Source organism: Musca autumnalis, unplaced genomic scaffold (assembly GCF_047663935.1).
Source record: "Musca autumnalis isolate F117 unplaced genomic scaffold, ASM4766393v1 scaffold_2, whole genome shotgun sequence".
NCBI classification, from domain to species: Eukaryota; Metazoa; Arthropoda; class Insecta; order Diptera; family Muscidae; genus Musca; species Musca autumnalis.
This window is the reverse complement of record NW_027411755.1, coordinates 50116067-50141233: the sequence shown is the minus strand read 5'-3', so window position 1 is coordinate 50141233 and position 25167 is coordinate 50116067. Positions and strand designations below refer to the sequence as shown.

The 25167-nt window shown below is 32.8% G+C and overlaps 2 protein-coding genes across 2 annotated transcripts in view; one reads left to right on the top strand and one right to left on the bottom strand.

Annotated features, from left to right (window-relative positions):
• Window positions 1-5621: 5621 nt before the first annotated feature.
• Window positions 5622-25167, bottom strand: part of LOC141393987 (uncharacterized) — a 402117-nt gene continuing 382571 nt past the window's right edge. Inside the window, exon 3 of the mRNA XM_073967675.1 lies at window positions 5622-7630. Within this exon, the coding sequence (XP_073823776.1) occupies window positions 7614-7630 (17 nt within the window). The 3' untranslated portion in view covers window positions 5622-7613. The remainder of the gene's footprint in view (window positions 7631-25167) is intronic.
• LOC141392778 (uncharacterized) lies at window positions 9596-18692 on the top strand. The gene is made up of 2 exons (XM_073965745.1): window positions 9596-9715; window positions 17866-18692. The coding sequence occupies exons 1-2, from the start codon at window positions 9637-9639 to the stop codon at window positions 18597-18599; spliced, it is 813 nt and encodes a 270-aa protein (XP_073821846.1). The 5' UTR covers window positions 9596-9636; the 3' UTR covers window positions 18600-18692.

Sequence of the window (25167 nt, the reverse complement as noted above, 5' to 3'; positions counted from 1 at the left end):
TAAGTTCTAATTGAGTGATAAAGGAACGTTTCGGAAGGTTCAACCGTTAAAAATACCTTTGTTATTTAATATGGTGACAATTTCATTTGCAGATTATAAGATCCTAGCAGGAGATCTATTATGTGGATTTACACTATATTCGAAGTTGAAAGTGTCAACAATAGGTGATGCGTATTGATATTTTAAGTCAGACGAAAATTTATAAACAGTTGTTATGAATACCACTAAATATGATCAGGACATTTCTTAATCCTATTAAGGGTTTTTTCTCCTCTCGGAGTGTAGTGTTTTCACAAAGTATTAAATGCTGTCGTAGCTAAGAGAGAATACGTTCGGCGTTTTTGACTACCCGAAGTAATCATATCCACTGGCTGGTTATTCGGTAACTTGCTGAGTTCGTTTATACGAATAAAGTGTGTTGTGATTAAGTTAATAGATCACATGATTTAAAGTGTGATTTTGGCGTGATGTATGAATTTGTATTGTTCTTCTACTTCAGTTGTTGATCTGTTGAGGAGTAACTCATTTCGGTTGGTATATTTGTTAAAGATGGAACATTTGTTCCTGGCAGCACCGTATATGAAAGTATGTTTTTTATTTGTCTGCTGCTGCAATTGTCAGGCGTTTGGTTAACTATCCGAAGTAATACTGAGTTCGGTTATTCTGAATAAAGTGTGATTTTGGCGTGATGTATGAATTTGCATTGTTCTTCTACTTCAATAGTTGATCTGTTGAGGAGTAACTTTGTTAAAGACGGAAAAGTTATACCTGGCAGTGTTATGTTTGCAGCATTGGAAGATTACGTGGTTGTATGTTTCAGTGGTGTTGCATGATTCACAGAGATTTAACGAGGCAATGTTTATTCTATGTAGGTAAGTTTTTCCATAAGTTTGGCCTGTAAGTAGACTGTTTATTAACTTTATATTTGCAGGTGACATTGATAATCCTGAGTGCCAGTGGGATTTTGGAAGCTCTGGGAAAAATTGATGGAAAAAAATCCTTTGAATATATAGATATTTCTTTGTAGCTGGTTTCACATTCTCTCCAGATCTCATTATAGATGGCAGCGAGACCGTTTTTTACTGCTATGCGTGATGCTATTGTGCAGCCAAAATCTGCGGCAAATTTGGCCCGTTCGTTGGAAGTTATGCCGATGTGGGATGGAGTCCAAATAAATGTAAGTAATTGCTTCACTTACATTTATTTGCTTGGTTGTAGAGTTGTTGATTTTGTGTTTGTTATGGTGGAATAAATAAGGTAAAGTAAATACTACAATAAAAACAACTCAACAGCAACCACATAGAAATTTGTTTTTGTTTGTAATGTTAGTGTCACATGTTTATGTAAACAAAACAAGTAAGAACGGCGTTAAGTTCGGCCGGGCCGAACTTGTTATACCCTCCACCACAAGTTCTATTGAAGTAAAATGGAGGTACCTTTCCATGGGGCTATATGAAGGCGTGGACCTATACCTATACAAATTTAAAGGGGAAGTTTGAGTACCCCCAACGAAGTCTAAATACCAAATTTCAGCCATTTCGGTGGAATATTGATGCCACAACGATCAAAATACCGAAAATCGGGAGGTACCGTTCTATGGGGGCTATATGAAGGCATGGACCGATACCGACAAAGTTCTGGGGGAAAGTTTTGTACCACCAACGTAGACTACGTACCAAATTTAAGCCATTTCGGTGTGATAATGAAGCTAAAACCTTCAAAATACCGAAAATTGGGAGGTACCGTTCTATGGGGGCTATATGAAGGTGTGGACCGATACCGACAAAATTCTGGGGGAAAGTTTTATACCCCTAAAGAAGACTACGTACCAATTTTCAGCTATTTTGGTAGGATAATGAATCTAAAACCTTCAAAATACCGAAAATCGGGAGGTACCGTTCTATGGGGACTATATGAAGGTGTGGACCGATACCGACAAAATTCTCGGGGAAAGTTTTATACCCCCAAAGAGGACTATATACCAAATTTCAGCCATTTTGGTAGGATAATGAAGCTAAAACCTTAAAAATTCCGAAAATCGGGAGGTACCGTTCTATGGGGGCTATATGAAGGTGTGGACCGATACCGACAAAATTCTGGGGGAAAGTTTTATACCCCTAAAGAAGACTACGTACCAAATTTCAGCCATTTTGGTAGGATAATGAAGCTAAAACTTAAAAAATACCGAAAATCGGGAGGTACCGTTCTATGAGGCTATATCAAAACGTGGACCGATATATCCCATTTTCAATACCAACCATCCTGCAGGTAATAAAAACTTCTGTACCAAATTTTGACTCTCTATCTTTAAAATTGCGAGCTGTATCTTGATTTCAACAGACAGACGGACGGACTGACGGACGGACGGACAGACGGGCATGGTCAAATCGACATAGAATTTTATGCTGATCAATAATATATATACTTTATAGGGTCTCCGACGAATATTTCGATGTGTTACAAACGGAATGACAAATTTAATTATACCCTCCATATGGTGGAGGGTATAATAAGGAAATGTCTATAAATTATTGAAATTTAAAAAACTAATATTTTTCAAATTTGATTGAATATTGTGGAAAACATAAATGAAAACTCGTTAGGTCTTCAATTTGAATGAAAAGGAGAAGTTGTTTTTACATTTGGTTTTTAAAATCAAAAAAGCTCATCTTTATTAGGGCTTTATTTTTTCAAACTTAACAAAATACCACACATATTAAGAAATGTTGGACCGCTTCTATAAGCTGTGTTTTAGTGTGCGGCACGTCGTTCGGACTTGGAGGAGGTTAAATGTCGTTGATATGAAGAAGTCTTTATGGGAAATAGTTTTTTTTTTTTTTTTGTTTGATTAATATATTTTTTTAAAAAATATCGAACATAGAATTAAATAAATAAAATGTCGTATGGAATTTGACACTAACATTACAACCCAGTTCAGTCGGCTGGGTATTGCTGTTACCTTTTATTGTTGTACCATGAACAGAAGAAGGGAATTTTTACTGTCCGTTTTTACTGCTTTTCAATGTCATCTTCTGAACCCTTTATGGGAAATATTTTTTTTTTTTATACCCTCCACCATAGTATGGAGGGTATATTAAGTTTGTTTTTCCGTTTGTAACGCATTGAAATACTCATTTGCGACCCTATAAAGTATATATATTCTTGATCAGGGTAAAATTCTAAGTCGATCTGAGCACGTCCGTCCGTCCGTCCGTACGTCCGTCTGTGGTAATCACTCTAGCATCCACAAAAATGGAGATAGGACGCTGAAATATTGGGAAAATGCGTCTTTTGTTTGCAGGCAGGTCAAGTTCGATGATGGGCTATATCGGTCCACGTTTTGGTATAGCCCCCATATAACGGTACCCCCCGATTTACGGTATTTTGACGTTTTTAGCTGCATTTTCAGACCGATTTGGCTATAATTTGACATTTAGGGTTCTTATGTGTCAATAAACATATATAACAAAACTTGTGGACATAGGTCCACGTTTTGGTATAGCCCCCATATAACGGTACCCCCCGATTTGCGGTATTTTGACGTTTTTAGCTACATTTTTAGACCGATTTAGCTATAATTTGACATTTAGGGTTCTTAAGTATCAATAAACTTATATAACAAAAGTTGTGGACATAGGTCCACGTTTTGGTATAGCCCCCATATAACGGTACCCCCCGATATACGGTATTTTGACGTTTTTAGCTACATTATCAGACCGATGTAGCTATAATTTGACATTTAGAATTCTTAAGTGTTAATAAACTTATATATTAGAAGTTGTGGACATAGGTCCACGTTTTGGTATAGCCCCCATATAACGGTACCCCCAGATTTACGGTATTTTGACGGTTTTAGCTACATTTTCAGACCGACTTAGCTATATTTTGACATTTGGGGTTCGTAGGTGTCATTAAACTTATTTAACAAAACTTGTGGACATAGGTCCACGTTTTGGTATAGCCCCCATATAACGGTACCACCCGATTTGCGGTATTTTGACGGTTTTAGCTACATTGTCAGACCGATGAAGCTATAATTTGACATTTGAAGTTTTTAAATGTCAATAAACTTCTGTGACAAAACTTGTGGACATAGGTCCACGTTTTGGTATAGCCCCCATATTACGGTACCCCCCGATTTACGGTATTTTGACGTTTTTAGCTACATTTTCAGACCGATATAGCTATAATTTGACATTTAGGGTTCTTAAGTGTAACTAAACTTATATAACAAAAGTTGTGGACCAAGGTCCAGGTTTTGGTATAGCCCCCATATAACGGTACCCCCGATTTACGGCATTTTGACGCTTTTATCTACATTTTCAAACCGATTTAGCTATCAATTGACATTTAGGGTTCTTAAATGTCAATAAACATTTATAACTAGTGGACATAGGTCCATGTTTTGGAATAGCCCCCATATAACGTTACCGCCCGATTTCAGGTATTTTGAGAATTTTACCTACAAGTTTTAACCGAATTATCTGTAATTTGAACATTTGACATTTGAAATTCTTAGTGGTCACCACACCTCTCCACCAAAAATTGTCAAGAAACCCCCCATATAACGGTACCTTCCGATTTTCAGTAATTTGATGATTTTACCTACAATATAAAACCGAACTAGCAGTAATTTGACATTTGAAGTTCTTAGTGGTCACAACACCTCTCCATCAAAAATTGTCAACATAGGTCCATGTTCGGATATAGCTCCCATGTAACGGTACCTCCCAATTTTCAGTAATTTGGCAATTTTAGCTACAATTTTTAACAGAACTAACTGTAATTTGACATTTGAAGGTTGTAGTGGTCACCACACATCTGCATCAACAATTTTCAACATAGCCCCAATATAACGATACTTCCCGAATTTCGGTACTTTGAGGATTTTACTTAAAATGTTTAACCGAACCTAGGTCCATGTTTTTGTATAGCCACAAAACAAACCTCCCGATTTTCCGTACCTTAGCTTTATTTTTTGGACGAACTTTCTGTAATTTGTTCATTTAAGTTCATATTTTCGTATAGTCCAGATACCTCCGAACTAGCTGTTAATGACATTTGAAGTTCCCACGTTATGTACCGATTTTCGATATTTTGAGGATTCTAGCTAAATTTTTTAACCGAATTAGAAGCTATTTGACATTAAAGGCTTCCATCAAAAACTGTCAATATAGGCCCATGTTTTATTATAACCCCTATATAACAGTACCTCCCAATTTCTAGCCCACCAAAAATTGTCAACAGTTAGATATAGGCACCATAAAAAAGACCTCCCGAATGAAGCATTTTATGTACATTATCTGACATTTTAACGTACTCACTTAAAGTTGGGGACAGGAATGAATATTTTATGGTGGAGGGTATGAAAAGTTCGGCCCGGCCGAACTTAATGCTTTTTTACTTGTTGTTATTAATATATTTTTTCTAAAAAAATATCGAACATAGAAACAAATAAATAGAATGTCGTATGGAATTTGACACTAACATTACAGCCCAGTTCAGTCGGCTGGGTATTGCTGTTACCTTTTATTGTTGTACCATGAACAGAAGAAGGGAATTTTTACTGTCCGTTTTTACTGCTTTTCAACGTCATCTTCTGAACTCTTTATGGGAAATAGTTTTTTTTTTCTTTTGATTAATATTTTTTTTCTAAAAAAATATCGAACATAGAAGTAAATAAATAAAATGTCGTATGGAATTTGACACTAACATTACAGCCCAGTTCAGTCAGCTGGGTATTAATGTTACCTTTTTTTGTTCTACCATAAACAGAAGTAGGGAATTTTTAATCTCCGTTTTTACTGTTTTTCAATGCCATCTTCTGGACTCGTGCAGTTTTTCTTCATGGGTTCTTCTAAATTATTAGTTGTGTTGAGAATTTTTCTTAGTCTCAAAGATATCCAACAGGAATGTTATTTTATTCGTTGGTAGGGCAGCTGATTGATGACAATACCATCAAAAAGGTGTTTAAATTTAATGTATACTTTCCAGACTTTTCGATGAGGGATTGGAGGTAATTTTCTTGTATATACAATTGTGATGAATTATGAATTTTATCAGCTCTTAGGATGACAGATGTTGTGATTTTTGCTCAGATATTGCGATTTTTAGCAATAATAGCGCGTATATGATGTGGACTGGTGTAGATAATTTCACTCATGATCTACGAATGATTTGGCGCTGAATATTACGTTAACTAAAGTTTGGACGTTTTTATTTTTGTTGGTTTTATATTCTTGTTGACATTGCATAACAGATTTAATTTTAGTGTATAGTACTTTCTTTATACACGATTTTTAAAAGGTAATTTCTGAACACAAAAATTAGCACGCATGTGATACGCACGTCCCACTACATGATACTCGCCCATTTCCACACGTGACCGATGCACTGTGGGTGAAATCCAAATCTAGCGGGGAAAAAGTAATAACTTTTAAACTAGTTAAGATAGATTATTGAAATTTTGATCATATGTTTTTTATGACCGTAGGCCCCATGTTATGGAATATGGTCTATATTGGCCCACATTTTGGTGTAGATCCTATATAGCGGTACCGCCCGATTTTCGGCGTTTTGAATAACTTTGCTAAATTGTCTGGCCGAATCAACTGTATTTTGACATTTCGGATTCCCTGAGGTCAAAAAACTTCTCCACAAAAATTGGGGACAGAGATCCACGTTTTGGTTTAGCCTCCATATATAGGTATTGTCTGATTTTACTTATTTCAAAGTTTTTAACAAAATTTTCTGACCGACTTAGCTTTATTTTGGCATTTAGGATAACCAGTGGCCAAAAAAACTTCTCCCAAAAAAGTGGAGGCATAGCTTCACGTTTTGGTATAGGTTCCATGTAATGATATCCAAACTAAACGACTTTTTTACTTCAAAATAAAATGGCGATAAAATGAAGAGTTGCAAATAGTAGCAGTCGGAATTTTCGGAGTAATTACCTCGGAGTATGTATTTTAAGAAAAACAATATTCGGAAGTGATCCCCGGTTATCCCCGGTTAGTTGTACTTTATATAAGATACTTAAAGTCGAAAAGTTTTGTCACTTTCTTTTTAAACCAGCACATCCAAACTGTTGGAAAAAATTCAATTATGCACTCTTTACTTTAATTTTTCCCACAATTTTTGACGAGCAAAACAAATACCAAAAAAGTCGATTTAGCAATCACGAATAAAAACTCCCAATGTATGTACCGCTATAACAGCCAACTACAATAAAATACAAATTTGTTTATTGTTTTCGGGTGCCGCAAGATGTTTAGAACAGGACGCCATTAATTATTTCCATATTACATAAGGCCAGTTTTCGGACTTTTGCTCCGCTAGATTTGAATTTCGCCCACAGTGCGATGTGTGGATTGATTAAAGTTTTGCAACGTTTTTGCTAATCTCGATTTTGGATTCAATAATTTCAGATTACATTTTATTCATTATTGTTCCATCGAACCAAATAAAAAATGTTACCTCCAGCATCACCAAAATTTAATTTTTTGCTAATCTCGATTTTGGATTCAATAATTTCAGATTACATTTTATTCATTATTGTTCCATTGAACTAAATAAAAAATATTACCTACAGCATCACCAAAATTTAATTAACGCTATTTGGAAAACATACCTGTAAAAAGAAAAGAAAAGCGAGTTTTAATTATTGGGTACATAAAAACAATTAATTAAAAAAAAAACTATTCGATAAAGTATAATTTTTATAAACTTTTCACATGGATATACATATGTCAGATGTGACACACGCAAAGTTTACTGTAAAGAAAATTGAGCTTTTGGGAGAGAGCGAATATGAAAGAGCCTCTTTATACTCTTTCATCCACGCTCTCACCCGAAAACTCAATTTTCTTTACCGCAAACTTTGCGCGTATGACTACTGACTATTGTAGATCATTTCCTGGCAATAATCTTGGATTTTTAATAAATATTTTTGCACAGAAGAACCCAGCAGCAACACCACTATTTTAACTCAACATTTAATATTTTTGTACAAGGCCACCCCCGAAACATAGAGATATCTTTGTTGCGGATTACGCAGCAGATTTGTATATTGACACATTGTTCACTTCAACAACAATGCATGATGCACTTTTACTCCAGCGGAGGTTTCGATGAAAGTTTACGAAATAGTTTGGACATCTGAAACAGGAAATACTACGCCATCTATATACCATTATTGAAGCGTTAATGTTAATACAGTTCACCGCAGCAGATCCCACAACCCATTATTCCTGAGCCTTAGTAGATTCAACAATCCATAATTTTTGATGCTTAATAAGGATGATTCTATCATGCGAAGGGGGAGACTGAAGCGAATTAACTTTATTTCCATGATCTATTTAAAATTAACGTTTAGTATCTAAGCTTTTACATATTCTACAATGCAAATCTGTTCAACTTTATTTTGTTTTTGAACTTTAACGGCTTCTATGCAAACCTGTACATATTTACATTATCATACTATTCCATTTTAAGATTATTGCACTGCTCCATAACCTTCAATAATCTAAAAATTTTACTACGATATCAACTGTTTACATTATATTATCTAAAAATCTTAGACAAATAAATGCTATAAAGAGCTTTGTTCTTTTACTTTTTAAATAGTAAAAGTGGTAAAAGAGAAAACTGTCATAATTGCTTTCTCATGACCAGAGAGAGAAAGTAAAGGAACGAAAAAGTGGTAGATCTGGTAGCAATGTCAAAAAGAAAAAAAATCGCTTTTCTTCTTTCAAACGAATGTCGAAAAATCAGTTCTACCATTTTTTACCCGAAGAAATTTGTCTGGTAGCCTGTGGTAGAAGAGAAAGGCATTTCTGCTCTCTCCTCTCCCTCTCTCTTAAAAAATGCTTCCAGTTTTACCACTTTTTGCACGTTAAAAACGGTAACAAATGGTAACCTAAGGTAAGTAAGGAACACAACTAATTTATATTCCGATACATTCGATATTTTAGTTCAGGGGCATACTAGTTCGCCGTTTCAGTAAATATCCGTTAAATGTTTGTACTACAAAGTCGACCATACATAGTATATCCGTCTATGGTTTTATCATTCAATTCTTGGTCCCTGTAGAACAAAAAAAAAATAGCAGATTAATGGCAATATCATTTCGCTAGTCCTCCCAACTGTTTCAACATATTATTTACGTGTTATCTTCTTCTACGAAATACAATTTTGGCGCCTAAATAACAATCAACATATTTTTCCCCAAAACATTTGTGCTTTTCTATACTTTTTTCAAAAGCTCTTGAAAAGCATTTATAAACCACAGCTTTTAATGTTCGAAGAGAGCTGTTAGAAAGTCTTTGTATAAGAGAATTTTTGTGTAAACTAATTTGTTTATTGTTGCAAATAATCATCATAATAATAATAATAATATAATCTTATCATTTTTGGTTAAGCAGTAACTGATTATCATACACCCATCATCCGCATTATCGTTTGTTATATATAGTGGACATTATATCGATTATTTATTATGACATTTAACTTAATCCACAGAACTGAACATTTGAAAACTTTATCAATTATGAAGAAAAATTTTATATAATGCCAATCACTTTTCATATTCTAGTTTAGTTTATTCACTAAATTCGTGTAGTAAACACGCCAGGAAACATGAAATACTTATTGGTCGTATTGGCTTTAATGCCCTTGGCATTGGCCAGTCAAGAAGTTTTGGAAGTAGCTTTTGCTGGTAAGTAGTTATTATTGAAGTGATAACATATAGTAGTTGCGCTGATATGAGATATGTGAATTCAAGTGAAAAAGACACGTTTTTGGTTATGAATGTAAATTAGTTGTTTATGTAAAAATAATTATAGAGATGTTTTGTAGAGGAGGAGGATAAGTTAGGACAGAAATGCTGTCTATATCTGCATAGCAGAAACTCCTCAATTAATGGTGCATTGGTGTTGTAGTCTTTGCTATGCTTAATTGGTGTCTACATATTTTCCACTAGGAGCCGCTTTTTCCTGATAGCACATATGTCCAATTACTGTGCCAGGGTTTTTTCCACTACGTGCCACGTTATTTCTGATGGATCATTTGGGTCTATTTTTGGTTTAGTTTGCGAAGAATTGGTATGCCCGGAAACATTCATATATTGTAAAGAAGTATCCCATAGCAGCAGAAGTGCCATCTGCTTGTGATTTAAAGTAAATCCAAAGATGTATAACATAACAAGATAAGACATTTCCATTGCTACTATACATCGGCAGATGGTGCAGGTGGTCTAACATAATGCGAAGTTACAATATTGTGACATGAATTATGTTATATTTAACATAGTTCACATTGGTGTACGCTTTTGTTTCTGTTAATTGTATGTTATACATAAACGCCCTCTATGCTTGAATATGAAAATTTAAAAAATTTTGCATGATGTCCATTCTTTAAGATTGTATGTCTTTGGTAAATCCTGTATTAATTGTGTATGTATGGGGTATGTCTTCGCTTAAGTAGTATCTACAATTTGTCCACAAGGAGTCGCGTTTTTCCGGATCGCTCATATTGTGTTGTCGTTTTTGTTTTAATTTGTGGGAGAATAAGATTGCCGGGGAAATTCATATATTGGATTATTATAAAATAGTATAGAGGATTTATATTTTATTTGTGGACAATATAATTAGAGTAGTTCCAAATTGAACATTTTGAACATTTCGTATCATGGCTTCCATAGTAGTATAAGACTTTTAGATTACACAGCTCCTAATTAATGTGTTCACTTATTGTTATTCCCTATCGCTCATATGGAGATCTGAAGAAGTATCCCATAGCAATAGAAATACCATAGACTTGTGCTAAAAATGAACTCCTTAATTAAATATACATGCATGGTGCATGTCTATAGTTAGTAAGTTTATCCACTAGGAGCCGTGTTCCTTATTTGTGATCATTTCTAAGAGGTATCGAAGTTTTACATTTTATTTGTTTCGGAGAATTTTAAGTCATTGATTCTGCAGTACATAGTACAAGTCTTTAAGATTACAGTTGGATTATCCTAAAGACATAAACAAGATTCATATTTGATTTGTGGACAATACAAGCCGTAGGTTCTGTAGTAGAACAAGACGTCAAGATTAGAAAGTAATTTTGATTTTGTAATTAAATTGATTCGTAACTTATTATTTACGTTTTTTTCTAGTGACACAAGGTCATTTTGTTAGATTAGAGCTCCATAATTTAAATTATAATTAATTTTTTGTCTCTAAAACACTAAAGTATGAGGAAATTTGGCATTGTGAGATTATCATTCAGGTTAGAGCTTTAGAATCAAATCCTTAGCATCGTTGATATTCATAGAGTGAACATAATTCCTTCCAAGAAATTTCATTAATTATTGTCTGTATCCCACTTGATTCCATTAAAACATTTCTTTCTATATCTAAAGTTCGGATGTCCTCTAAGAAATTTTAACAAAGATTGTGTCAAAACATTTTTGTTCCGAGAATAATATCTCTGAGGCAGAATTGATTCTGGAGACGTAACGTTTCAACTGAAGCGATTCAAAATGTTTTATAATTAGCTATCATCTCTACCTACTCCCTTTTTACAAAGAAATTGAGCCATAGAAATATTTTAAACTACAAATCTTTAGTGAGGTGAGTGTCTTCGCTATGTGGACTGTCCTGGTAGATGCAAAGAGTTCCTTTGATGTTTACTGTTGAAATTCCCAAACAGTCAATAATTGAGAACTGTGAATTTTTGAATATTCCCTTCATTCTTTTTTGAATTTTCTGGAAAGCATGAGCTGCTATGAAAATGATGAGTGTATTTGATAAATATGCGGAATTCAATGAGCGGAATGTCAGTGAAACCTGGTTATGTCTTGAATTTCTTATGTTAGGTAGTCCCGGTCCACACTAGCGTGAAATTCATTAAAAACTTCCATGAAATTAGGTGTTCTTAAATCGATTCCCCACTACAGCAATTTTATGATTTTACTCTACCATGGACCGGGACGTAGAAATATTTATGTTACAGATAATATTTCCGAGATCTGGGTAAGCGTATGGGCTCAAGGCGTTCCAATCTTTCTAAGTGAGCGGAACCCATGAACAATTAGTGTTGCTACTGTCCCGTCAGATGCAAAGAGTTTCATTGATACTTAATGTTAAAACTACGAAGCCGTGAATTGTAGAATGCTGTGCATTATTTAATTCTCCCTTCACTTTATTATTGAATTCTCTTGAAACATTAAATTCTAGCAGATTCATGAGTGAATTTGATAAAAGGGCTGAACCTCAGTATAAACTATTTTGCTACTTTCTTTGTAGAGATGCCTTCGAGATGTAGTGCGGAATTTTTCCGGCTATGAACATTTGGTACAATGTTCGACACGTCGATAGGATGAGGCGATGAAAAGGAGTACCCAACTCAATAAACTAAAAATAAAATTCTGCTGCGCCCATTGATATGAAAGAAGTTTTTCCTTATCTCTTTAGGTGATGTTCATGGGAACTAATTTTTTTGCCAGAAACTAACATAATTCTTCTCATCCTTCTAAAACCAAATAATTAGGTGGTTAGGGACCAAGCTAGGTGGCTAACATTTTTGTTTCGTTTATTAGAGGTTTTCATTTAGCAGTCTCTGGTGGTTAATGTCCATGATAAGGGTATGCGACTTTGGGTATACACGGTGCTCTTGAATCAAATTTAAATGGAAGGTGCTTACACCTGGGAAGTTTTTGCGGAATCTGAAACTACAATGTTCATAGATGAGAAAAATCAAAAAACAAAAAATCGCCGGAGAGCTTTTTAAATAAATCGCGATTCAAGTTGACATTTTTAGGGGTTGTTCAGGTTTTTGCGACTTTGCTTGGAAACTGCAAGTCCTATCAAAATGGGAATAAAGAAAATCTTGTAGCTATCAAAATTCTCTACAAGATTGACCTTAATGGTATTTTCGTAGGTTTTACAACTTTTGAGATATAGAAGTTGAAATAGGGACAATTCAAATTCAATTAAATTCTGTATCGTCTCCTTATAAAACAATGTCATGACTGCAATTTCCCAACTTCAACTTATATATCTAAAAAAATGGTACAACCTAGGAAAAATTACTTCAGCCAGCCTTGTAGAGAATTTTCACAGCTATAAGATTTTCTCAGGTCCCATGCCGATTAGACTTGCCGTATTCAAGCAAAATCGCGAAACCCTAACAAAAAAACCTAAAAATGTAAACTGAGCTTCTTTATCTCAAAAATGGTACAGCCTGAGAACAAATCATAAACGTCAATCCTGTAGAGAATTTTCACAGCTACAACATTTTCTTTATCTCCATTACGATTGGACTTGCGGTTTCCAAGCAAAATCGTGAAAACCTACAAAACACCTAAAAATATGAATTTTGACAGCGATTTATTTAAAAATCACTACAGCGATTTTTTCTTGTTTTTGGATTTTTCTCATCTATGAACATTGTTGTTTCAGAATTCACAAAAACTTCCCCTGTGTAAGCGGTTTTCATTAAATGTTAGTTAAGGCGCACCCTTCATGGCATTGTTTTATAAGGGGGCGATACAGTCAGTGCATTGTCCCAATTTGAACTTCAATATCTCAAAAATGGTAAAACCTACGAAAATACCGTAAAGGCCAATCTTCTAGAGAATGTCTATAGCTACAACATTTTCTTCAGTCTCGTTTTGATAGGACTTGCGGTTTCTAAGGAAAATCGTGAAAACCTAAACAACCCCTAAAAATGTCAACTTGAATTGCGGTTTATTTAAAAAGCGCTCCGGCTATTTTTTTTTTTTTTTTTTGTTTTTTCTCATCTATGAACATTGTAGTTTCAGAATCCGCAAAAACTTCCCAGGTGTAAGCACCTTCCATTTAAATTTGATTCAAGAGCACCGTGTATATAGTGTAGGTATTTTCCGATAGTAGTGCGTGAACTTGAAGATACAGTTTTCGCACGCTCTGTAGTCATTAGTGATCAAGCTAAGTGGTGATCATTTTACCTTCCTTGAAGTTAGCGTTTTTCATTCGCAATTGCCAATTTCGCAACGTTTTCCACACCTACACATTTCCTGATGATTAGAGACCATAATAAGTGGTAAGAGACTATGGACATATAATTTAGCTACTTCACGATGTTTGTCTTGAGCTTGAAGATATATTTTTGAAAATTTCCCAGTAGTCGCTACATGAAAGTCATATTTCCTAATTTCTATCATCATTAGGGGCTAAGCCAAGTGCCGATAAATTTTATTTTCCTTTAGTTTGCGGTTTTATTTCGCAATTGCCATCATTTTATGCAAATAATTCCCACACATACACAATCTTCCCAGCTGGTGAAGGTTCATGATAATTGCAAAGGGACTTTGGATACATATAGATTAGCTACTTCCCGATGACGTTACGTGAACTTGAAGATACAAATTCGTAACTTTCCCAGTAGTCAGCGCTTGTACGTAATATCATATGGCATTTTACATTTCTATCAAGCTAAGAGGCGATCGTTTTCGATTTCCAGTAGTTACCTTTTTTTCTCTCGCAATTGCATTATTTTCTGCAAACAACTTTACTCCTTCATTTTTCATGGTGGTGAGTGTCCATGATAAGTGGTGTGTGACTTTGAATCTACTGTTTTCTTTTTAGAGTGTTCCTATCGAAAGGCGGATCACCGCTAATTCGGGGTACCCAATATTTAATCCGGTTTTTTAATAGGAGAAATACTTTGTTGAAATTCTTAAGCTTGCTTAAGCTTAGTTTTTGTTGAGGCGGTTTTAAATTCTCCGCAGTGGACAATTAGCATTGACTTTTTTGGACTTGATGTTTAACTAGGCGTTTACACACAGACAGTATTGGCAAGACAATAGCAAAGTTACAAACCATTTTCACCAGCACATTCATACTTTTCTCTATACATATTTAAAAATGATTGTTTAAGTCTGGAGTTTCCCCCATTGGCTTAACTTCATCACTTTCCTCTTTTGCAGAGAAAAATGTTTACAAAACGCACTGCAAAAGAGGAAAGTGATGAAGTTAAGCCAATGGGGGAAACTCCAGACTTAAACAATCATATGATTGAATCTTCAACTAAAACAAAACAAACATATTTAAAAATTTGTAAATGTATTTGTGAAAAAGGTTTGTATTTTTGCTATTGTCTTGCCAATACTGGCATTTGTAAACGCAGGGTAAGGGATCTTACAGTTATATTTTTAAATATTGTTTTAAGGTTGAGGATAGTGGATTTTTAAGAATATTTTTGAAGGTTGAGGATAGCGGTTTTTTAAGAATATTTTTTGACAGTTGAGGATTGTGGTTTTTCAAGAATATTTTTTAATAATCGTAAATTTTCAAGAACCTTTTTTAGAAGGTTGAGATTCGTGAATTTTTAAGAAATATTTTTGAAGGTTGTGGATCGTGGTTTTTAAAAATATTTTTGAAGGTTGTGGATCGTGAGTTTTTAAGAATATTTTTTAATGATCGTGGATTTTCAAAAATACTTTTTTAATGATCTTGAATTTTAAAGAACAGTTTTCTTATGATCCTGAATTTTCAAAAATGTTTTTTAATAACCTTTTCAATAATATGTTTTGAATGATCGTAAATATTTCAGAATGTTTTTTAGTGATCGTCGATATTTGAGAATATTTTTTAGTGATCGTGATTTTCAGAATATTTTTCATATGATCGTGAAATTAAAAGAATACTTTTTTGAATGATCGTAGATTTTTAAAATGATATTTTAGTGATCGTGGATGTTTGAATATTTTTCGAATAATCGTGCATTTTAAGATTGATCATGTTTTTTAATATTTTTCGAATCATCGTGGATTTTATGAATGATCTTTTTTAAGAATATTTTTCGAATGATCGCGGATTTTGAGAATGATTGTGTTTTTTTTTAAGAATATTTTTGAGAATTTTTTTGAATGGTCATAGATTTTTCAGAATATTTTTTTAGTGATCGTGGATTTTTGGAAATCTTTTTTAGAGAATGTCGATTTTTGAGAATATTTTTTAGAGATTGTGGATATTTGAGATTATTTTATTGTGATGTTTTGAAAATATTTTCAGTAGATATTTGAGAATACTTTTTAATAATCGTAGACATTTTAGAATATTTTTTGTGATCGTGGATTTTTGAGAATATTTTTTTAATAATGTTCGTCGTTTTTTTAAGGGGTTATGGCCACTTACAAATTTTACTAAATCGAATTTGTCTATTAGCTCATTTTAAAGTAAAGGTAGAATAGAAATGATCATAGATTGTCCAGAATATTTTTTAGTGATCGTGGATTTTTGGAAATATTTTTTAGAGAATGTGGATTTTTTGAGAATATTTTTTAGAGATTGTGGATATTTGAGAGTATTTTGATTGATAGTGGATTTTTTAAATGATCATGAGTTTTTGGAAAATTTCTGGAATGATCGTAGATTTTGAAGAATAGTTTATAGTGATCGTGGATGTTTTGAAAATACTTTTTAGTAGATATTTGAGAATACTTTTTAATAATCGTAGATATTTTAGAATATTTTTAGTGATCGTGGATTTTTTAATAATCGTGTATTTTTAGAATGGTCGTTGTTTTTTAAGGGGTTACAAATTTTACAAAATCGAAAAAAAATTTTTTTGACTCATTTTAAAGTACAGGTAGAATAGAATATGTTGGAAAAATTTCGAGATATGATTACAGATATGAGCGTTAGAAAGAGAAAATTCATTGTGATTTGTATGTAACATCGAAGTTTGAAACGTGGTTTTCTCAAAATGGCATTTTGGAATGCGGTACCCACTGTAGCTCGAAAACGGATGATCCGATCTTCATATGTTTTAGTAAGATTGTTATACACATAAAAAGCTTGTACTAAAGCGAGAGACTTTTTTGAAAAAAATTTTGACGGATTTATGGCGAAAAAGCTATCGTTTTTTTTTAGTTAAATTCAAAATTTTGACTTTGACAGTCCACAATTTTATTAAAACTTATTTATTTATTTATTTTTTAATTACGTTTCGCTAAAGCACAAGGCTATTAGGTTCTAAACGATCGCACAAAAGCATAAGCTGATCGGTTTATTCGTTTTCGAGCTACAGTGGGCACCCCAAACTGCTTTAGTAAAAACAGTGTTTTGTATACGGCCATTTATCAGAACACTGTGCAATTTTTTCCAACAAAGAAAAATAATAAAGTAACTCAAAGTGTGATCAATCAGGTGAAAACAAAATCTTCCACAAAAATTTGGTAGATTTCTTGTAAAAAATTCACGAAAAATTTAATTTTTCGTGCTCAATAAGTGCCCATAGCCCCTTAAGTATATTTTGTTGAGAATATTTTTTGAATGATCGTGGATTTTAAAGAATATTTATTGAATGATCGGGGATTTTTGAGAAAAGTTTGATCGTGAAATTTTGAGATTATTTTTTGATGGATAGTGGATTTTAATTGTTTTCTAATTGTCGAATAATCATGGATTTTCAAATAATACTTTGAATACTTTGAATTAATTTTAATTTTTGTCATGGATTTTTAAATAATTCTTTGATCGAGGACTTTAAAAATAATTTTCTGAATTTTGATCGTGGATTTTAAAATAATTTTTTAAATTATCGTCGATTTTATTTTTTAAATAATCGTGTATTTTAAAATAATTTTTATAAATGAAATTTGGTTTGAAGATTATTTTTGAATGATTTTAATTTAAGTTGGAATAACAATTTCCCCATCAAGATATAATAAATATTTCGTTATTGTATTAGACTGGTTTGTACAATAAGTAAGGGTACTGTTTTTTTATGAAAAATAAATGCCCCAAATTACAAAGGATATTGAAAATTTCTATTTTTATATTTTTGATTAAAAATAAGCATCTATTAATTATTGCTTTCTTTTTTCAGCCCAAGATCGTTCCATTTCCAGCCAAATTGTCGATGCCATTGAAGCTGCCAAAGAACAAATGCCATGCGGTTTCCCCAGCATGGGCATTCCACCATTGGCTCCCTTGAAAATTTCCCACCAAGAATTGAACATTGATTCTGGCTCGTTGATGGCTGTCGGTACCATTGACAATTTCCGTTTGTACGGTTTGAACGATTTCGATATTTTGCAATTCAGAATCCAAGCTTTGTTGCGTAAGGGTACCTTTGAATTCAACTGGAATCATGTTTACTTGGATACCGATTATGCATTGACCACCAGAGTAAGTGGCGTTAAAATGACCCGTTCCGGTAATGCTAAATTTGCTTTGAAAAATCTCCGCATTTGGGGTAATTTCAAATATTCCATGGGTCTTTTGGGTGGTGCCATCAAGTTGAACAACTTCGATTTGTACATTTCCGTTGGTGAAGTTATTTCCGACATCGGTGGTCTTTCCAAGATCGGCATTATCAATAGAAAATTGAATCAAGTCATTGAAGAATGGGTATACTTGGCCATTAACGATAATACCGATTATATTCCTGAATTGACCAATGGCTATTTGGTGCCAGCTGTTAATAACATGATTGGTGATATGACTTTGTCTGACATTTTGGGTATGATTGGTGGCGGTAGCGGTGGCAGCAATAACGAAGGCGGCCAAGCCAGTGAACCCGTCGAAAAGGTACCATGTGTTCCACCAGAGGATGATTAAATCAAGGAAAAAGAAGAACACAACGAACATTTGTTAAACATAAATATTAAAAATAAAAATAAAATAAAAAATATGTATTTTTAAAAATATAAATTTGTGTTTTAATAAATCATTTGGTGCTTATCGCACTGATTGTTAAATAAAGAAACAGGTATTTGCTAAGCTAAATAATCTCAAGATAAGAAGGAGAGAGTTCAAACAACGTGGGGTATTCGGTAGGTATCCATACAAAGAATCTATAATCATAAAACAAGAATGTATCATAAAGTTGTTGATGACAGTCAAACAGCGATAAGACAGTAATCTCACAAATAAATCAAAAGCCTTCAACAAGAAAAAATAAATAAATTAGTAAGCAGTACACTTGAAAACATCGCCATGGGAAACCTTATTTTAGGTATGAGTGGTTAATCTATATGAACTAATTGAAGAATAATAACACAATATTACTAGCTTCTTTGATATAACAAATGTGATGACGTAATATTACATGTTGGCCGATAGCTGAAATACGTATCTATTGTTGATTATTTTTCAAAATATTTTTCCACGATAGTTATTTTTTGAAGGAAAAATATTTACTGATAGCTTTTCAGGATCGGGGATTTTTTAAAAATATTTTTTGAGGTCTCTTCATGATCCTGAATTTTTTAAAAATATATTTTTGATCGTGGATTTTTTTATACTTATTGAAGTCTCTGCATGATCGTGGATTTTTTAGAAATATTTTTTGAAGTCTCTGCACGATCGTGGATTTTTTAGAAATATTTTTTGAAGTCTCTGCATGATCGTGGATTTTTTAGAAATATTTTTTGAAGTCTCTGCATGATCGTGGATTTTTTAGAAATATTTTTTGAAGTCTCTGCATGATCGTGGATTTTTTAGAAATATTTTTTGAAGTCTCTGCATGATCGTGGATTTTTCTAAAACTATTTTTTTGAAATATTTAATGATCGTGCATTTTTCTAAGAATAATTTTTGAAGTTTTTATGATCGTAGATTTTTCTAAAAATGTCTTTTGAAGTTTTCACGATCGTGGACTTTTTTAAAAATAGTTTTTTAAGTCTCTACATTATCGGGTATATTTTAAAAATATTTGTTGAGTTCTCTGTATGATCGTGTATTTTTTAAAATATCTTTTCAAAGCTTTTCATAATCGTGGAATTTTTAAAAATATTTTTTTTTCAAAGCTTTTCATAATCGTGGATTTTTTAAAATATTTTTTGAAATCTTTTCATTACAGCTGATTTTTTAAAAATATGTTTGAAGTATCTACATGATCGTGAATTTTCTAAAAATATTTTTGATGTCTTTGCATGACCGTGCATTTTTTACAAATATTTTTTAAGTTTTTGCATGATCGTGGATCTTTTTAAAAGTATGTTTTGAAGTCACTACATGATCGTGGATTTTTTTAAAAAAATATTTTTTGAAGTCTCTGTGTGACTTGCATGATCGTGGATTTAAAAAAAAAAAATTTGTAGTCTCTGCATGATCGTGGATTTTTAAAAAATATTTTTTTAAGTCTCTGCATTATCGTGGATTTTTTAAAAATATTTGTTGAAGTCTCTGCATGATCGTGGATTTTTTAAAAATATTTTTTAAGTCTCTGCATGATCGTGGATGGTTTAAAACTATTTTTTAAGTCTCTGCGTGATCGTGGATTTTTTAAAACTATTTTTTAAATCTCTGCATGATCGTGGATTTTTTAAAACTATGTTTTAAGTCTCTGCATGATCGTGGATCTTTTTAAAAAAAATTTTGAAGTCACCGTATGACTTGCATGATCGTGGATCTTTTTAAAAAAAATTTTGAAGTCACCGTATGACTTGCATGATCGTGGATTTTTAAAAAAAAAATTTTTGAAGTCTCTGCGTGATCGTGGATTTTTTAAAACTATTTTTTAAGTCTCTGCATGATCGTGGATGTTTTAAAACTATTTTTTAAGTCTCTGCGTGATCGTGTATTTTTTAAAACTATTTTTTAAGTCTCTGTATGATCGTGGATTTTTTTAAAACTATTTTTTAAGTCTCTGCATGATTGTGGATTTTTTAAAACTATTTTTTAAGTCTCTGCATGATCGTGGATTTTTTAAAACTATTTTTTAAGTCTCTGCATGATCGTGGATTTTTTAAAAATATTTTTTTAAGTCTTTGCATGATCATTGATTTGTTAGAAATATTTTTTTAAGTCTCTGCATGAACGTGATTTTTTTTAAAATAATTTCCGAAGTCTCTTCATGATCTTGGATTTTTTAAAAATATTTTTTGTAGTATCTGCATTATCATCGATTTTTTTTAAATTAGTTTTTGAAGTCTCTGCATGATCCTTGATTTGTTAGAAATATTTTTTTAAGTCTCTGTATGATCGTGGATTTTTTAAAAATATTTTTTGAAGCATGATCTTGGAAAATGTCTTGTAGGGGCATCTCATGATCATAGATTTTTTAAAAAATTGGTTTTAAAGGCTTCTCATGATCATGGATTTTTTAAAATATATTTTAAAAGCTTCTTATGATCGTGGATTTTTTAAAAATATTTTTAAAAGCATCATCAGCAGGACTACTACAGTTGAGTCCACGATCGTGAGTATTTTTTATTAATAACTTTTGATGGCTTCTCATGAACGTTGATTTTTATAAATATCTTTTAAAGTTTTCCCATGACCGTGGATTTTTTTTAATATCTTTTAAAGGCTTCTCATGATTGTGGATTTTTTTTTTAAATACATTTTATTTAAATAAACTTTAAAGACTTCTCATGATCGTGGTTTTTATAAATAATATCTTTTGAAAGCTTCTCATGATCGTGGATTTTTTAAAATATCTTTTAAAGGCTTCTCATGATTGTAAGTTTTTTTAAATATCTTTTAAAGGCTTCTCATGATCGTGGATTTTTTTTAATATCTTTTAAAGGCTTCTCATGATCGGTTTTTTTTAAATATCTTTTAAAGGCTTCTCATGATTGTAAGTTTTTTTAAATATCTTTTAAAGGCTTCTCATGATCGTGGATTTTTTTTAATATCTTTTAAAGGCTTCTCATGATTGTGGATTTTTTTTTTAAATACATTTTATTTAAATAAACTTTAAAGACTTCTCATGATCGTGGTTTTTATAAATAATATCTTTTGAAAGCTTCTCATGATCGTGGATTTTTTAAAATATCTTTTAAAGGCTTCTCATGATCGTGGAGTTTTTTAAAAATATCTTTTAAAGGCTTCCCATGATCGTGGGTTTTTTAAAAATACCTTTTAAAGGCTTCTCATGATTGTGGATTTTTTTGATAGTGATTTTTTAAATAATATCTTGTAAAAGCTTCTTATGATCGTGGTTTTTTTAAAAATACCTTTTAAAGGCTTTTCATAATCGTTGATTTTTTTAAAATATATTTTAAAGGCTTCTCATGATTGTGGTTCTCTTAATAATACCTTTTAAAAGCTTTTCATGATCGTGGATTTTTTAAACAAAATCCTTTAAAGGTTTATTTTAAAAATAAATTTTAAAGGCTTCTCATGATCGTAGATTTTTTAAAAATATCTTTGAAATGCTTCTCATGATCGTGGGTTTTTTTTAAATAATATATTTTAAATGTTTCTCATGATCGTGGATTTTAAAAAAAAAATATTTTAAAGGTTTCTCATGATCGTGGATTTTTTAAAAAAATATTTTAAAGGTTTCTCATGATCGTGGATTTTTTAAAAAAATATTTTAAAGGTTTCTCATGATCGTGGATTTTCTAAAAAAATTTTTAAAGGTTTCTCATGATCGTGGATTTTTTAAAAAAATATTTTAAAGCATCATCAGTAGGACTACTACAGTTGAGTATCATCAAACCGACTTCTGTTCTAAGTGTTATCAACATGCCTATTATAGCTGAGTCACTTCAACCCGACTACACGACAAGTATAATCAATCCGACAAAGTCTGCGAGTATCATCAGCACGCTAACTATGTCAAAGCCGCTACAACGCAAATACTACAAACCAGTATCAAGAACCAAACCACTACTACTGCGTATGGAGCACTATCGTGTCGACTCCCAGCGAACCAAATGTCGGATGTCCGACACGTCTGAACAATTTCGGAAGCAACGTCGTTCAGATTTCGTTCCGATTTCTAAACGATTTTTCGGAGCGGAAATAGTATAGATTTTCCGATTTCGGAACGAATGTCGGAAAGAATTTCCCAAGGATTTTCTTCAGATTTCGTTACGAAATCGGATCGAAATCGATACGATGTCGCCCCGACATTTCGTTCCGAAATTATGTCAACCACTTCATACAACTTTTGTTAAGATATCGTTACGATTTCAGATCGGACATCGGACGTATCCTCCGAATTTTATTCCGATTTCTTTAAGATGTCGGTACGATTGGTTTGCTGGGCTGCTACATTCTTACCAATATAACACATTCTAAATGTTGGATCGTCAGTACTGAAGAAAACTTTAGCAAACTTTAGTCTTATTGTATTTTCATTGAAATATCATTCGTTTTTATACTACGGTGACCGCCTACGATGCCGTCTAAGAGTTTTAAGAGTATGAAGCTCCTTATATTCATAATTGTCTGGCCGAATTTCTCCTAAAGAAATATAGTGAGTGTCATAGAGGTGCTGTGCTACATTAGTGCCATCTATTTAAAATGACATAAATTAGAGATTATTGTCGGTTTGCCGGTCTTTTTTAAGACACCAATTTTGTAAGAAACTTAATAAGCAACGAAACAAACCACCGGGTGTAGTATTACTACCAAACACAGGATGTAGTCGAACAATACCCCAAAATTCCCATCAAAACACAGGGTGTAGCCGATTAATGACCCACAACTTCCCATCAAAACACAGGGTGTAACCTGAAAAATTTAAATTCGCACGTTCCTGTTATCGAAGACAAGAACCGTTTAACCAATGCACTCACCGTTAGAAAAACCGGGTGAACAATCGGACACATACTACAGTCGATGCTAAATTATTGAAACAAAATTGTTTTATATTTGCACGGCGGTTACAAATGTATAGCAATTTTGTTCTACCTTCAGCCTTCAGGCTTACACTCTTCAGCATGTAAACTTTGATACGATGCAAAATGTGCTAATTAAAATAATGTTTTTGGATACCACGCATAGTTTCGTTCCCGCACTTTTTAATAGTAAACAAAAGAGCAAAAATGTTAACAATGAACGAAATGTTAACAATGAGTTCCACATACACATTTGTACAAGAAGTACAGGAACGTCAAAAAATTGGAAGACATTTCAAAGTCGACATACCCGCCAAAATTTGTCATGAAAAATGTTCTAAAGGGTTTTTTTGTTTAATGAGAAGGGAACAATTTTCAACTTTTTGGCGTTTGAGAAAAATATGCAAGAGTTGTTTAAATTGTAAAAACTTTTTAGTTCTGAAACACAACATATTTTTGGACGAAATGATGCGTATAAAAAATATTTCTTTTTCCAAATTTTTTACTAAAAATTCCAAAACTGGAATTTAAGGAACAAAAAAACTAGAAAAATCAATATTTTGTTGCGTATCCTTTATTCTGGATGACACTCGCACATCTTGTAGGCATTGAGGATTTTAAATTATTAATTAGTTTTGTGACCACTAGGAACTCTAAGTACCAAATTACAGCTAATTTAACAGAAAAATGTGTCTTAAATCCTCAAAATACCGAAAATCGAGAGGTACCGCTATAAGGGGCATATACCAAAACATTAGCCGATATTGTTCATATTCGGTCAAAAATAATGCTACAGCATCTTCTGGTCAAATACAAAATCGCTTAGATTTAAAAATTAGCGAAATAACGATTTGCAGAAGAGCTGCAAAGACCGGCTTATTCAGTTTACGACAAAAAAAAAACAAAACAAAAAATGAAGAAGCCAGACTTGAACTCGCAAGGACCCACCTTCACTGTAATGTCTAAAAATTGAGGACCGTGCTGTTTTCTGATGAATCTAAGTTTAATTTAAAGGATTCAGATGGCATAATGCGTGGACAAAATGGCAACGGTTAAATTCTAAATATTGCAAAGGCACTGTAAAACATGGAGGCGGAACATAACGGTCTGGAATTTTTTCTAGGGGTAAGGAATTGTTATAATTCATAAAATTAATGGAATGATGGATAGTTTCAAGTATCGTAACGTATTAAAAGGCGTGATATTGTCTTAAATTGAAGAAGAAATGCCACTTAGATGGATATTCCAGGAAGATAACGAGCCAAAAAACATGCATCGAAAGTGGTTAAGAAAAGATTCCAAAACAATTCGCCAGAAGTTCTCCATTGGCCTGCCCAAACTCCTGATCTTAGCTTTCAATTGGGACTTTTGGGAGATCGTTACCTCAAAAATCAACCGAAAGAAATAAAATTGTCTTAGCGTTCTAAGCCACCATCAACTTGTCAAAGGTTCCGATGACAAATATTGATGATAACCGTTCTATGGGAGCTATAACGAAACGTCGATCTATGCCGACGGATTTCAGTCGGAAAAGTTCTTACTTCCAACGTAGGCTAATTACCAAATTTCCGCCATTTTGTTGGGTTGTTGTGACCACAACATTCAAAATA